This window comes from Malurus melanocephalus, unplaced genomic scaffold (assembly GCF_030028575.1).
Source record: "Malurus melanocephalus ecotype Western Australia unplaced genomic scaffold, MMel_1.1 scaffold_643, whole genome shotgun sequence".
In the NCBI taxonomy this organism is placed as follows: Eukaryota; Metazoa; Chordata; class Aves; order Passeriformes; family Maluridae; genus Malurus; species Malurus melanocephalus.
This window is the reverse complement of record NW_026623875.1, coordinates 193,269-210,135: the sequence shown is the minus strand read 5'-3', so window position 1 is coordinate 210,135 and position 16,867 is coordinate 193,269. Positions and strand designations below refer to the sequence as shown.

The 16,867-nt window shown below is 38.9% G+C and overlaps 1 protein-coding gene and 1 long non-coding RNA gene across 5 annotated transcripts in view; one reads left to right on the top strand and one right to left on the bottom strand.

Moving 5' to 3' along the window:
- The first annotated feature begins 6 nt into the window (after positions 1-6).
- On the top strand, positions 7-1,004 carry LOC130583916 (uncharacterized). Its single transcript, XR_008966465.1, has 2 exons — positions 7-342; positions 675-1,004. It is a non-coding gene; the product is annotated as an uncharacterized LOC130583916 (long non-coding RNA).
- Positions 1,005-2,085: 1,081 nt separating this feature from the next.
- Positions 2,086-16,867, bottom strand: part of USP53 (ubiquitin specific peptidase 53) — a 29,091-nt gene continuing 14,309 nt past the window's right edge. For all 4 annotated transcript variants that reach the window (XM_057383587.1, XM_057383590.1, XM_057383588.1 and 1 more), the window contains exons 10-16: positions 16,275-16,446; positions 15,222-15,371; positions 14,457-14,600; positions 13,330-14,059; positions 11,651-11,724; positions 6,848-6,959; positions 2,086-6,082 (exon numbers count right to left, since the gene is read on the bottom strand). In XM_057383587.1, coding sequence (XP_057239570.1) covers positions 5,095-6,082; positions 6,848-6,959; positions 11,651-11,724; positions 13,330-14,059; positions 14,457-14,600; positions 15,222-15,371; positions 16,275-16,446 — 2,370 coding nt within the window. In that variant the 3' untranslated portion in view covers positions 2,086-5,094. The remainder of the gene's footprint in view (positions 6,083-6,847; positions 6,960-11,650; positions 11,725-13,329; positions 14,060-14,456; positions 14,601-15,221; positions 15,372-16,274; positions 16,447-16,867) is intronic.

Below are 16,867 nucleotides of genomic sequence, written 5' to 3'. Positions count from 1 at the left end.
CTGGAGGGGCGGTGCCTGAGGCGGGAGGGGCGGTGCCGCCGCGCTATCCCGGGGGTGTGGCCGCGGTACGTGCGCTCCGTTCTCGTTGGCCCCGCACCCGGAACAGCCTCTGGCGCCTGCGTGCTGGGGCCGCCGTGCGACTCGCCCGGGAGGAGATGGAGGCAGCGGCGCGGCGGCGGCAGCAGCGGGGGCAGGAGCGGCAGCAGGAGGATGGTGGCCGGGTGCAGTCGCGATCCTTGTCAATGTCGGGACAGTCCTACTGGCTAGACCTGTGGCTCTTCATCCTCTTCGACGTGGCGATTTTCTTGCTTATCTACCTGCTGCCCTGAAGGCGCGGCCCAGGTGAGAGGCGGCATTCGGTCAGTCTGTCGGTCGGTCGGTCGGGAAGCTCCGACGGGCTGTTCCCCGGGAAGGGAAGGCTCCGCTCCAGGAGAGGRTCTCTGGGAGCAGCCTTGGTATTCCCACAGCCACGCCTCAGAAGGCCTCGGAATCAGAAACGTTTGTAAGGAAATGGGAAAATAATTCCAACCAACCCCATGCCTTATTTTTCTTGCTTGCGAATATTATTATCCGGTCCTTGTTTTGGAGATGCGATTGATGCTCCTTACATGTCAGTGTCTTCCGAAGGGCTGTGTAGCATTACGGAATAACCAGACCTTTTGTGTTCCCTGTAGGGCCGCTCTCACCACGGGATGCACCTTATGAACACAGGCGGTGGAGGAGGAGGACTATTCGTGCGGCAAAAGCAACTGGGAACACGACTGCACTCGCATCTGGATGCAGAAGGCACACGTTTGTACACTATATCCTAGCAGATATCTGTGTGTCACAAGAGTTACTGTGCAGSTTTTACCTGGATCCTGTTTGTGTGTCCTAAATTGTGCCTTAMAAGTCACATAAGACAGGCTGACTGTGCTTTTGTGATAAATGCCTAAAGGATTGTTGTGCAGAAGTGGAAGTATGCATTGTTTGAATAAAATCCAGTTAAAGGACACCCTACAGAGTGGCTGAGAATAAACACCCAGCTCTTGCGTAGACTGAAGTTATAACATCATCTCTTCCCTCAACAGATGAAGCTTTGCCAGCTGTTTTATTTCTGAAGTTAATCCTGATGGGTTGATGCTGGTTAGTTTTCTATTATACCTTTCTCTCTTTTTTCTTTACCTTCAGCTGTTACTTCTTCAGCATCGGTATTTATACATATAAATATATTCATATATAAATATACCAGTGTTTAACCCAGCAGCAGTGTCCTGTCCTCACTTACTGATTAAGATAAATCAGGTCCTTACTTCCTTGCTAGAAACTGAAGGAGGAGCTTACAAGAGCAGCCTTGAGTGACTGGCAGATGACACAGACAGAACCCTCCTCCTCATCTTCCATGGAAGGCTATAATTAGACAGTAATAGGTAATTAAAAGGTTTCAACATCAATTTCAACATCGTTACAGGAGAATGTAGGGAGCATTCTAGTCCTGTGTTAAAGCAAGGAATTTCTTGCAATCTTCAGGGAAATAAATAGAAGCTGAATACATGGAATGAGCTTTTTGCCAGGTCAGGGTTGGGGGAAGATAGTCTTCCAATAATGGATGAAGTGGGTTCATTTTCTTTGGTGTTTTTCCCTTAGGAATACAGATGTCTAATTYGGAGAAGTTCAAACCATCTTTAGTAGAGTTTTTTTCCCAGAAATACATCTAACAAAAAAATGAGATTGCAGAGACTTGGAAGGGCAAAGTGATTTAGTGTTTTCCCACACATTAAATGAAAATGAGGCAGGATCAGGTTAAATAGGATTGGGGATGTGTAAGTGGACATGTGCTCATTTCTCACTTTTTTTTTCCCCCCACCTCTGGCATGAAATCACAAGTGAAATCCCCAGGGCACCACCTGTCTGGTGACTGACTATTGTTGCTCCATTTCTCTTCTGATAAGGAAGACAAGTGAGATTTAAAGGCTGTTAAGGTTTAGAAAGTTGAATTTCAAGGTGTCTTCCGTTTTCTCCTTCAGCCAGATCTGACATTWTTGCTTACCTCAGAAAACTGAAGAGCTAACCAAGTGCAGGTTTGTGGTGCACTGGGCTCAAGCTATTCCCTAGACCCATGGAGCTCCTAAGTACACATATCCAGGCAAATTTTGATTWTCCCTAGTAAAGACAGTAAGGTTGCTCATGTATCTGTCAATAACTTGCCACCAAGGCTGTGGGATTATGGTATACAAATTGCTTTATGCATTGCATAGATATCTAAAAAGTTTAATCTGTTTAACARCTTTATAAACAAATAATTCAGAAGAAGAACTGTACTTCTCAAAAAAGGTAACCAAAACACCATATCCACAAAAGCTTGGAACCCTCAGTAGCAGCATTATCTGTCACTTTAAAAATGTAGTTCTGGAAAGCCAACTTTTTTTTTCTTATTTTTTTAAATGTGCAACAAGAAAAGAACAGACAACAAAGGTTTTAAATTTTTATCTTGATATTTTGAACAAGCAGAACTTCGCCAGAAAATAATTCTAAAGACTGAAAAATATATTAATTACAAGACTTGTTAATATCTTTACTGTTACAAAAATTGTCTAGGCTCTTATACAAATCTATAGCTGGAGGGGGGACATTTATAAAAAAATAAATAGGCACCCTAGGTAAGTTAAAACGAGTTATCACATATTAGTTAGCAAATATTACATACATACATACATGGAGTGCAGAGTCAAATRTAAAAACGAAGGTGCCTTGATTAGCTGTCTATTTAATCATTAAATACCTGGTAAACATGGGTCACAGAGAAAGTTGTCTGGTAAGATTGTTTCAAGCTAAGCGAGGAGACTGAAGTACACCTAAGTTACTGCAGCTACTTTAGAGAGGAGTTTACCAGTTGTGCTTACTGGGAGCAGGAGTTCATTGGTATCAGTAAGAGGCATTCATATTGCTCATGGTACAGAAGTATCAACATTGCTATGCATGTTCAAAAATAAGTGTTCTAACATCATTCACAGTTGTTGCTGTGCTATTCATACATAAAAATACTGTCATTTCAAATACAAGTTTTTTTTTTTTTTTGCAAAACATTTTACAAATTATACATTATTTACAAATTCCAATAATCTTTGTTTTTACACAGGTATTAGAGGAAAGTTGTACTTAACTGGCTATATATATTATGTAACATGGCTAGATGAGCTAGAAAAGTTTAATTTACAGGTTCTGAAATYTCTCTTAAAAATATTACAATAGGAATCACCCAAGTTCTTACATTTTTAGTGTTCTTCTGTATTCAACTGAAATCTTACAAAAGGATCATTGTTTAAGTTGCTCTTTACTAGCAGCCATATATAAACATGCATAGTATTTTCACTATAAAATCTAGAATTCATTTTTTTCCAAGTGCTACAAGGAATTTTGATCAAGAAGGTTAATCTGAGATACCTGGTTTGTTGCATATATATATATATAATGTTCCAGTTCTACTGTAAGATACATGTAATTTAAAAGAAAAAAAACACTGACCTTGCCACGGAATAACAAAAACTACTGTTTATATGTTCACCTTGGATAATTGTGCTAAATAATTTTCAACATTTGGTTGAAGCACTAAAATTCATGTACATAAGATTATAAACATTTTAAAAAAGCCTTTCTGACTAACAGTGCAAGTAAGACTTTATTATGCATATTTAACCTTCTTGCATTATTTCCATAAATAAAAGGCATTAATGTTTAGGTGTAATCAGCAGCACCCCAAGTTAACACTCTAATGTGAATAATGGGAACATTTAACCTTTTTGGGTTGTGTCACGCTTTGCTGACAGTTCCCTCAGCACTCATTAGACAGTTCTGTGCACTGATTTTACTAGTGAAATAAAAGCCAAATMAATCTTCCTCCTTGTTACTGAGATAAGTGAGGTTTACAAAGGACAAGGTAAATTCCAGAGCTGCCAAAACTGGAGGCAGAGTGACAGAGCAGAGAAAGAGGAACCTCTTGCCCATGCTTCCTTAGCCACCAGTCTAAATGGTTGCACATTCAGCCTGATCTGCTAGTGCAGACGGTGTCCATCTGTAGGACTGTTCCAAATGGGAAAACATGTTAATAAAAAAAAATAGAAAAATCAAATGTGTGATCCCCATGAACCAAAATGTCAAGCTGAAAAGGGGAGTTTAATAAATAGCAGCATTGACTTTGCACGCAATTGTAGAGTAAGTCAGAACTGAACATAAGCAGTAATTACTTCTAAAATGTTCCAAAATTAATCTTTCATRGTTGTATGATAACTCTATTTAAAATTAACATCCTATCCTGTTATACTGGTTTGTAACATATRAAGTTAAATTTAATAAGTTAAAGTMTATAGCTTAAARGGTGAACAAATCCGATAAATGTGTTTAAAAACATACCCTGACAGAGCAGGGWTATTAATAGGACAGTATTACTGCAGCTTACTTCAATTCCCTTTGAAAGTCTCATTTAACACTTKCAAACCAGAACGGTTTTTGAAGAATTATTATTATTAAGGCTTTTCAAATAAAAAATAAATCCTCTGGGTAAACTTGTATTAAAGACACTTGAAGGTTTGTGAAAGCACAGACTCTGAGAGACATCAGTTGAAAAAACCATGTCACCTCCTGCTACCTCTGAGGACAAATACTGCTCTGCTGTGACTACATGTACTGCATTAGTTGTGGTAGCATGTTTATTATCCCTTTTGTTAATCTGAGAACATTGTGACCCCAGTCTGAAGGAGCACTTCTTAAACTGCAGCTAACTAGATCTTCTTCCAGAATTAGTAACATCCAGCCGAYCCTGCTGCTGCAAGGTGTGCACACCCCAAGGGATCACATCGAATACAAATGGTACAAGACAAGCTGAGTAACAGAGGTAAGCATTAAGGCAACTAGAGTAACAAATCAAAGAAMCACAAGTTTAGCACCTCTTCTCTTCTGTTCACCTCTATTTGCATATACATTTGAACAGTCAGAACTCCCAAGCAAAGTACAGTCAGCTGAGTACCTGGTTATCACACACTCAGAGATTCCAGGTTGTGCCCCTTTACAGACCATGAAATGCAAGAGTTAGATCCTGGTGTGGGCTTCTTAAAGAACCTATCGACTGCAGTGTATTCCTTCTGCATTTGCCTTGTACCTCTGTTCAGGTGYGGGATGCCTGGGCTCAAGAGTGGCATGGTATGGGGCATTCACATCTGCTCCGGCTGCTGGAGGTTGCTTCTCCTTGTGGAAGCTTCCACTCTCTGTAAAATACAGTTTGGGCCTCTGGTGATACTTCAGCCTGTAGGTGTCAGTCATGCAGCTGTCTACCGAGAARTAAGTGGTTAGGGACATGCTGTCATTCCCATCTGCGTAGCCAGGGCCCGGGCCCGTGTGACGAGATCCTTTCTTTAACATGTTCTCAGACACGGTCCAGAACTCATTAACTGATAAGCGAGGCGGAGAATCCGGTTTATGAACAAACACTTCGTTCCCTGGAAAGGGCTCTTTAAGCCTTTGTTCAGCTGGGACTGCACTTGCTTCTGATGCACATTTTGAAGGTGCACCTGTTTGCCTTAAGGGATTATTTTGCAACGCTTCCGTTGATTTTCCATCTGCTGCCGASTTATTCTCTGATCCTGACAAAGTGCTCAAAGCATATTTTTTTGGAGGTAAAGGGGGAGGAATGTTCTGGTACACRGCTTCAGGCACCCAGAGGGCATCCACCCTTCGGAGCGGGTGCCCGGCGTGCTCGCCGGGAGGGCCGGGCAGCAGTGCCGGCCTTTCCGACASGTTCTGAGGAGTGCAGGGCACCAGCCCCACCTTGGGACCCAGTGTCCTTGTGTGATGAGACTGCGGCTGGGCAGGGGGGGGAAAGTCACCGTGGGTCGGCTTCCTCCCACAGGCATTGTCTGGGAAGGGGTGGGACACGCTGTCAGCACAGTACACGGGCACGGCCACCTTCTCAAACCTGTCTGGGTGAAGCCACTCAGAAGAGTTCTGCTCGTTTGCCTTGCTCCTGCTGTCTGACTTCACAATCTCTTTGACRACTGGCTGGAGAGCTGACGATGGGAAAAATTTCTTGTTGGTCTCAGGCATTTCARCTCTAAAATACAAAACCACAAAGGATGTAAGTATCCCTAAAAACATGAAAATGCTCAAATAACAGCTTTTTTTTCAAAGACAGCTCTGGTAAAACTGCTGAAATATTCAAACTGACAAGAGAACCAGAATCTGTTCAACATACAGCCCTTGGAGTACAAGTTGTATCAAATTACTTCAGAGTTTCTTTGACTTGAAATGTAAACATGGCCCAAAAAGGTCAGATAAATTCCTTCAACATTCAAGACTATGTCAAATATGACTTCTGCTCTCTTCTAAGCATCCTTGTGACTGATACATCCATTTTTCAAATGCTGGATGTTACTTGCACTTAGATTCTTAATTTTGAGGAGATACAGAGCACTTGGAGTTCATATTAGAAGCAACAAGATACAGCAGCAGCTTATATACACAAATTAACTTTTTCCCTGCTTCCAGCCAAACTTTGCAAAGCTTTATGGGGTGACTGCAGCAACCACAAATTGATTAATCATTGCCTGTTTATTAAATTCCAAACAGAAAAATGTTAAGTCCCTCTGTTCTGGTAAGAAGGTTTAAACAATCTAAGCTATTTGGTGACATTGACAGCATCAAAATTAAATTAAAGACAGACAGAATTTAGGCCTACCRATTATGCAAAATTCAAAAATAATTGCCTGTCAAAAATATTGAATACCTCAACTCTTCAATGCTTAATATGGATCATTGTAAAATAACAGAATTCAGTATTTCTTAAGCTGTCACAGAGGAATATGTCAGTGTTGGTTACCTCTTTACTGGAGGACTGGGCACCTGCAAGTGTAGTTCTGTTGGGAAACCAACGTGAGGATGAGGTCTGTAGTTAACTTCAGAACTGATCTGGTCTTTCCTCAAATCTGGGGCTAGAAAAAGAAATTCAAAATTAACACATATACAATCCAATTCCTTCTTTGCAATTCCTCAGAGGTTACAAAACAAAACACAACAGGACTATTAAACCCTTTCAAAATCTGAGATTAATCAGAACAATAATTTTGAAGACCATCCATCTATCATACAATGACAGATCTTAAAATGTGGAGGAAATTTTCTGGGGTTTTTCTTACCAGAAAATAGGTAATTATCACAATTTTGAAGTCCTAGTTCTATAGACATGTTTTCCAGAGCACCCCAACATTTAGTCTTACTAAAAGCACATTTTCAAAATAAACTTTTCTTACAGACCTGTTTACTCAAAAATCCAAAGTAATTTAAATTACAAAGTAAGAACTATGTATGACTTGTAAMAATTCATATTGTGTTATAATAATTAAATAGAATGAATACTGTAGAGATTTGGGGTGTTTTAGGTTGTTCTGTTGCTTGTGGGTTTTACAAAAATTTGTTCTTTGAAACTATTGAAATCCTAGAGCAGACTGTGAGGCTCATAGAGACACTGGGCACACGAAGAGCACTGTCACCCACGTGCCCCAAACACACAGCACTGGGTGCCTGGGCCAGCACCACTGCACTCCCACTCCAGAAGCTCCTTTTATTCCCAGGCAAAGAATCATTCCYTGAAAATGCACAAGTTGTGTACAASGCAWCTCCTAGTGAGCAGGAAATAAAGGAAGCATTGAAGTATTCATGTCAACACCACAYAGAAGAAAAAACTCTCTTGGCAAGTGATGAGCAGCAGTCTATTTGATTAAGAGATAGATGCTCTAAGTCTTCCTAATACCATGATTAGCTCATTAGTATCAGTCACCTGCTCTGAAGCCACTCAAAGCCATGGCTTATTATTATTATTATCATTTTCATTATTACAATGGCTTATTTTGTTTGTGTACAGCTCAGACTCACAACTGCTACACCAATTTCACTTGTTATTTCCCTAAGTTAAAATATTTAAAGACTTGGAACTTTAGACTCATGAACATACAAGTCAAAACCCCAAAAACAGTGCAGAAGTGAACTGAAAACTTTGGGTGTTGCTGTTTGGTTATCCTCACTTTGAGGGCCAATATCTGCCCTATATTTCAGCAATGAAACTAAAGAMGTGAAATCTTTGACCAAGAACACAGATAGCAGAGGCTGAAGCAGCACACAGAACAAGAGACAAAGCCCCCACTGGGCTTCCCTCAAGTTTTGAGATGAAAATACAAATAATTAAACACGTCATGGTAAACAATACCACAACCTTAGAAATAATATTTATGGGAAAACGTTACTGAATGAGCCCATGCAAGGGTCAAGTAATTACCCTGAAAGTTCAAAACCGCTCGTGTGCCGTGGAGCTACCTAACAGTGAGACAACACCGAGGTAATATTTCAAAGCCAGACATTTAATTCAGCTGCAGATTGCTGTGATTTTCACTGCTGAAGGATTGGGCAGGCCGGGAGGMGGCAGCAGAGGCCAGCGAGCGGCTCCTTCGGGCACATCCAGCCACACCAGGTGGTTTGTGCCYGAGGAATTCCAGCGAACTTAAAAATAGATGTGTTATTTTCCCTTCTGCTGACAGGACAGCCATGCACGGTTAAAACCAGACGCCGGCTCGATTGGGAATTTTGGCTCTAAGKTCTCTGCAAACCTAAATATGGGACACAGGAGCACTGTGCTCAGCTGGAGCCCAGCATCCTTATCAATGGCTCATAAAGAGCTGAGCAATAAACGAAAGGTGATTGCTTTCTGACATAGAAACCCATCATGTCTAAACATTTACAAACATCAGTTTCCACATCTGAACAGTCAATTCAGATTTTCAAGAGATTAACACCCGTTTTACAGCTCACAGGTAGGACAGACAAGGTCTTGTCTAAAATCTCCATTTACACATAGAGAATGTGCAAAAGTCTGCCAAGTCTACTTTCTGTGGGGGAAAAAACCCAAATGAAAATAAACACAAAACTCCTACAAAAACCTCCAACAAAMACCCAACTCCACATTAAATTCAACTTCCTCTTTATGTGTTTTAGCTGCATGTTTCCTGGATTAAAAAAAAAATAAATTCCTAAGTTGTCAATAAAAATCACAAGAACAAAGCATAATACTTTTTGTAACAAATATCRTGGCAAATTCCTTTCTTTTAGTCAAGACATTTTCTGTATTCAGTTGAAATGACAGGCAAAGTTATTGGAAGCTTTGGAAATGTAGAACAACAACAATCTCTCAAGAACTTGTTCAAAATAGAATATCATTTCTAAAAAACTGTGACCAATCTTTATAAAAAAAATTAATTCTTACATTCAAGAAACTGTACTTTTGGAGCAACATTCAATTGAAAAACCTGTCACATATATCTTTATTCTATCATTTAAAGACACTCCAGAAAAACATTTATATGTTTTTGTTTCATGTTAATAAACSAAGTAGCTACAAGCTTTAACTCTGTACTCATTTCTTTAAACTTGACATTAATGTACAGTGACTGCACCATAAGGGTCAGAACTGGATTTCCTTAAGTGCAGTTGCATGATTTATATTATTACTATAAATGTACAGTTTTCCTAAGCATATGAGCTGTCTTTTCCAGAATTATGGCTGGTTTGTGGGGTTTTCTGAAGTGACATATAAGCAAAGGCAATTTGGATTCTCCTCCACATAYGAACCAGATCTTCAGAATGATTCTAGATTTCAGTTTGGGTTGTCTCATGCTATTGAACTGGAYAATGGGAAAACCATTAAAAACACTGGAAAAAACATTGAAAACAATGGGAAAACCATTAAAATTAGTCATCTTTCTTTAACTTGAAGAACATAAGTTGGAAATTTTGTCCTCACACTGTTCCATGTCACCAGTTCTTTATACACAAAAACATGTTGCCTCCTCAGTTCATCAAGTTCAAACTTCATAAACACGAAGTTATTAACATAAATGCAGGATGCTATACCTGCTTACTCAATATTTAAATTTCCCTGCCAAAATCTGACCATACAATTTAGGGATTGGCCTTGTGGGATCTTCAGTACCAGTTATCTACTGCTTACTGCCCGTGTAAGGAGCAGCCATTTGATCTCACAATCACTGTGTGATCCAGTGTTTCTATCTTTATAATGTWTGACAATAAGTTTATTTTTGTAAGTCAGGGACAGAATTCCTCTAGTGCTGAACAGTAGCCTCATTCAGCTCCAGTAAAAAACAAGGAGCTGGTAAAGCATAGTTATACCAATGATGGGCATAATTAGAAATCCAACATGATCTCCATAAGTTTTCCACGCAAAAAAAAACCCACTCAGACATTTTTTTTGGACTTGTCATGAGAACCTAACAAAGATTTCTTACATTCCATTCCTCTCAAAAGCAAATGCTTGAGAAATGTATTTTGTGAAAGTCTTGTTTTCAAGGAGCCTGGTATTTACCTACCAATCCATGTCTTGTTCAGAATATTCAGAGATGGAACACAAGGTGATACAACTGGTACCTGTAAATGWCTAYTGCTGGCCTTGCTAATGGTCTTCTGAYTCTTAAAACTGAGTCTAAATTAATCTTTCGCCCCACATACACGTGAAATCATCAAATTCTTCAGATCCCTTTTCAGTCCATTGATTGCTTCCATGAAAAGTGTTATTTTTGAAAATGGAGTTAAATAAATGCATTTTTATAAGAAGCTGTTTAAGAATTTGTTACTGAATTAGAGTAACTGATTAGGTGAGATCCTACTATTAATTTTTTTAAGAATAACTCTGAGGATCACATGGAATCACTATACTTTTTAAAAGAAAATRTAGGATGCATGTTGAAAACTTTAATTATACTTAAGTACTCTCTCCAGAGAACAGTTGATTGTTCCAACCCACACAGTTTTCATGCATAAAGAATCTTTTAAGTACTTTTCACTGGTGTTTTTTTYCCCTTTTTCCTATCCAGCTGTGCTTGATAAGAATGGCATAGTACAGAGCTAAAGCAAAATAAATGTCATGCAAAACCAGATCTTTGCATTCCATGCCACTCATTTTTGGTTGGGTTTTTTTTTTGGTTGTCAAAAAAAAAAACAAGCACCAAATTAGTTCTCTTTCTACAGCAAAAAATAGATCAGAATAAGGACAGAAAAGCAGCAGTGGTATGGTAACACCCCCACCACCACCCCCTTTAAATCTTAGCAGAAACTATACTATACATTATTTGAAAAGAAGTATGATATCTATAAAAATCAAATGTTTCCTGAGGAAGTGGCCTAATATTTATTGCCCCTCTTTGTACAAGCACCCTCCCATTGTTTCAGCAWCAGCAGATAATGATTTTGGCTGGCCTCAGGCTGACCTATAATATTTATATGCCGAGGCATTTATCAACTTTATGAAACCCCAGCAGACATATTAGTATGTAAAAGGAAGTAGACTTCCTCATTACAAGTGTTTCTTCCTGATACTGCTTCATATCTAGGAGGAAAACAAATGGTACCACAGTCCACCCAGACATTTAAAATAAAAGAAAGCCATGCTTAGTATCCACCAGAAAGCTCCTAGAAATGCTTTTGAGGGAAACCACAGGGAGTGAACCAAATTACCATGTCTATTTTGTTAGATTTTTKGGATTTTGGGGTTGGGGGGAAAGARAAATTCTGGTACATCTACAATATCTTCTGAAAAGTTAATCGTTACCCAGGTTCTTACCATGGAAGTTTCTGTTCTGCTGGGGTACTGAATGTAACACACTGTCAGCTTTTTTGGTTGGCAAGTTCTGGTCACTGTGAAAAAAGCACATATGTGATTACAACACTGAAACTATTGAACAGATAGCACTGATCATTGAATTCAATTCATTTCTAAGTCTCAATATTTTAAGTAAGTGTAACCTGTTAACTAACATTCCATCTTGTCCATTTTCCTAACTGATAATTTGCTATTCATTAATACTTYGTTGTGACAACAAATATCATCCTAAGTTGTGATTGCCACTTGGTATCTCATTCATAGGGATTTTAATTTCATTCTTCTTTCCCCCTCAAACTGGAATAAAATGGGAAGCAAGAAGCCCAAAAAGAGAGAAAAAAATTATCAGAGGATTTACTAAATCTTSTTGTCATATAAAGAACTTCTGGAAGTACCAGGAAGTCAGTTGTATTTTGATAAAGTATGTTTTTTTTCTTTATTTGATAAATGTTTAAGCAACAGTGTAAGCAGCTTCTTAATGAACTATGTTGTTTTRAGTTTATCATATTTTCTCTCCTAAAATGACACATTGAGCACTTGTCATGTCCCATTGTCCCTTGGGCATGCTTAAAAATGAGAGYTTAAACTGTCAAAAATCACCATTTGAGACAACCATCAAACAGTCAAAAYATAACCATGAGTTGGAGTGGCTTTATACATAATTATGTCCTTACCCAATAAAAGCCAATAACGTTTTGCATGGTGAGATTTTGTACAATTTGGTGGGAGGGAATGAGTGGGAGAAAGCAGAGGGAGGTCAAGGCCTTTTCATATCCTGWAAAGTTCTCTTTTCCTATGAAATAAGTTGCCATGAAAATATATATCTGAAAATTTTCTTAGATCCAGCAAATTAAATCTATCCAAGTGATTAGGTCTGGGCTCCCAACTGTGCTCTCCCATTTTATGAATACAAACAAAATTTGAAAGAATGAATGGCTTATAAAAGGATCTACATTCCAGAAACAGTTTGAGATACACAACACTGAAAACTGAATGGGAAAGGATCATAAATTTATGTGATGCTGGAAACTGAAAGTTCAGTYGGAATGAACCTCTTCAGATCATCGAGCCCAATCAGTTTTAGTAATGTTCCTCTTTTCAGCAAAGGTTTCTTTCAGACAGATCAACTAATTACCAAGTGATCAATAGATAATGGAAATGTCCTAGAAGACTGAATTTCTGCACTATGGCCAGTAACAGCACACAAGATTCACCTACTGCCATTCCCATCTCCTCATCATGGCCTGTCTGCACCAGTGGTACAGGTATGATTTATMTGGACACCGTATGATTCCATTACAGATGGAAACTCATAGACTAAAAATGCCTTAAGTAAAGAAGTGTAGCAATGATTACAGATGATCACACCCTGCCCCTCAGCAGGGCTTAGCWGTTCTGGCTCAGTGCCTCAGTGCCTGGCTCAGTGCCTCCCAAAGAGAACCAGAGTGAAGGTAAATTGAACACTTAATTGCCCACACCCTTATTTCTAGATACAYTTTAGCTTTCCACATAACTGATTTCAAGCAAGTTTCAAAGTATGTTTTCTTGGGTGGTTTTGATTTTAAACAACACATCAACATTAGAAAAGGCTATTTTTCTATTGATACAATCCATGTAAGCTCTAGGAGTATTAGCATTACCTGCAGGAAGCACTTTCCTTCACATTCTTGGCATCTGCYGTATTGATTCCTTCAATAATAGGCGAGTCCGGATTTGCAGATCCGTTGCTGATATGATCACTGCTTTCATACCCAGATTCTGTCCTCTGAATTTGCCAGTTATCACCATGGATTTTTCTCTCCGTAAATCCTTTGCTTTTTTCAGCATTCCCTTTTCCCTCAGAATCCAGTGAACTTCGACTTCCCGTATCCTGTTTTGTCTCATCTTCATATATAGTCATTAAACCCTTCTGCATTTGGTTCTCCTTTGGCCAGTGGTTAAAGCTCCTCTCCTTCTCGTGCTTAGATTTACTGCTCACGTTTGCTTTGTGCTTTGGGCTGTGCTGTTTTTTCTCAGTCTCACTGAAAATGCTGTCTACATTCAGGGTCTCCCGCATGGGTTTCCAACCTCTACTTCTGCTCCTGCTGCTGACACTTCCTTTGTCCCTGGAGTCTTGACTGGTGTCCGTGTCGTAGCCAGTGATGCCATCAGTCCGTGTCCTTGTCACTGCTTTCTCCCCAGCAGAAAAAGGCTCTGTTTTGTTTGATCCAAGCACGTGTGCAGAAAGCTTTGTTTGGTGAGGTGCATTGTCATGCTTGTAGGGGCCCCTTCCCTGGCTGCTGTAGATCCGCTGATCCGGGCAGTGCCTCAGCCCATTTCCAACAGGAGGAGACCCTGACTTAATGCTGGAACGGTCATCCCCAATCAAGTCTTACAAGAAGAAAAAGAAAAAAAAATGCTCCATTAAAGTTCTCATTAATATTTCATTGAATGATTTGTGTTGGAATGGCCCTTAACGATGATCAAAGTTCCAACTGCCCTGCCACAGCCAGGGACATCTTCCACCAGACCAGGGTGCTCAGAGCCYCATCCAACCTGGCCTTGAGCACTTCCACGGTGGAAGCAGTCATTTAACTGATAYTGTTACAGGCCTAATGTCACTTACAGTATCTCTACAAATGCATTATGTATTTCAGAATACTGAAAACTGGGAAACCCTCATCTTACAGTGTGGTCTGTTTGAAGGAGAAAAAAAATCTGCACAAGCAGCATTGATGCTAAAAGCTATTTAACCCCTTGATCCTCCTGTTAGGTTTTTAATATGTACCTCTTTGTCTCCCAGATTCTTTTCTTGGTCCTCTGTCCACATCTTTTCGTAAAGATGTGAAGTTTTTCATGTCAGCAGCTTTCTGAGCACACTCTCTGGATAAGTCCTTTAGCCGGTCCTTTTGTTCATTGTATCCTAACTTGGCTGCAAAAAATATTTCTTGTCAAACATCATTACTCAAAAGTCATTCATCACCAAAACACACAAATATTTATGGACAGTAAGATTTTGTTTTTAGTGTTAGGGCTACTTAAAGAGAGCAATGAATTATCTAACATGGATTAAGAATATAAGATTTCTTTCCAAACATAAGATCAAGTGCATTAACATAAAGGATGACAAATAATGCTGCGTATCACAGCACTGCTGGAGAAAAGTGTTCCTCAGGCAGCCACTGATCCACAGAGCCACACCTCAGCCTCCAGTCACTAATGTGCCTTTTAATCAACAACATTACTGGAGAGCTTGATAATGTTTGAGAAATGGAGCAAGGCCTCAAGAGCCACTTTGGTTAAATAATAATGAGGGTAATAAATATTCTGCATTTACAGTTCTCTGGAAAAGTTAACATTCCATGGCAGATATTCAGATATTGCTTCAACACTGAATGAATCTTTGAATAACAACTAAGTCAATGATGGAATTCCTCCTTTAGACATAGTTCTAGACGTGAGGTTAGAACACACCTGAAATGCTATCAATTGAAATATTTCATAAGACYTATCTGATTTGGGGTTTTTTGGGGTGAAAGTAGGGAATACATACCTGGACCTCTACCACCACTTGCTTGAATATGGCTTCTACTGAATGCTGGATTATCTGGCTGAAGTTTTTTATTACTCCTTTGATTAGTGGAGTCTCCAATTCCATTCTCTTTCACATGGTCTGATTTAGCAGCAGAATGCTTTTCAAATCCTGTCAAACAACATATTTATCTTTAGAAACAAAAGGCTACCTAATATAACATTTCCAATATCTAAATTTTTAAAAAAAAGCTTTTTAATAGTGGATTAAAAAGCCAAAAAAGAAGCATTACCAAAACCCACACTACATTTCAATATGCTAGGCAATAAGAATCTGTAGCATTTTACATATTGCCATATTTATAGTGGTAGCCTGCAGTGAAACAGGGTCCTCAATTCTTTCCTCCCTGAAGTAATCTATGTTCTCTTGCTACACATGATGTGAAGAGTAACATGTCAAATTTGATTTGCCTTTTATTTAAGTWACTTGTAAGTTATGCTTAGCATTAAATTAAAAAAACCCAACCCAAGACAGCAGTACAAAGTACAGAACCAGAGGACTGGAATCTTACATACTGAGGCCTTATATGAATCTGAGAGGAAAAAGGTTTCCTGAAGCTACTTCTGATTTTTCCCCAAGTTCTSCTCTGTGTGTGAATACATATAAACATATACAAATATACATGCTCCAAATCCCAGTATGTGCATGAAGCTTAAGTAAAATTTCTTTCTATATAATTTTCAAAGGTATTTTAAATGTTTCAATACACACATTAAAAGATCCACATATGCAAATATTCTACAATTTTCTTCTGAAATGAATGAAGTCATGTGTAGTTGTTCATACAATAGAAAATCTTTTTTCCCCATTATCCATTAGTCTCAATTTGTATCCTTATGAACAGGTCTAATATTGAGTACACACACTAATCTCTTTTCTTTTGAGACACTTTAGTTAATAGCTATCAAAGTATTTCACAACCAAGCAGCCAATCCATTCTCCTTTATAATCTCCATTTCAGAAATACAGCTGATACTGTTATTAAAAAAAAAAAAAAAAAATACATCTAATTACCCAAGTCTTCCCCATTTCCTCCTGATGCTTTGCATTGAGACCAGTGAATTATCTGCTTTGGTGCATCTTCTGGAGACACAGCCGTGCCATCTGGGTTAGCATAAAATAGCAGCAATGGCTGGAAGTGACACCGAATGCACCTGGACACCACGTCTTTCCATTTGGTTCCAATCTAAGAGAAAAAAACAGCAAAATAAAACCTCAAAACTTGATCAACTGTGCTGAACCCATATATATATATATATATATATAAAGAGTAATTTATTAAGCAATGGGGACCAAATGCGTAATTCCAAATGTATGTGAAGATACAACATTTCAGCACTGTGGGTTACATAAATTGCAACCAAAAGAACTAGTTTTACACATAGGTCAACAAAGATATCACCATCCCTGTGGATACAGGTGCCAGTATCTTCTTTTTCTTTAAAACAAGTACAAATTCAACAATAGACAAGTGCATGAACATTCTGAAACATTCAGCATTTTTAAGGCACAACCATAAAACAGTGGAGGGGATTCTAAAGGTTGGTTGTGAAAAGTGACTTAGAAAACTGAAGGTTTGKTAAAATAAAAAGGTTGGTTTGACTTTC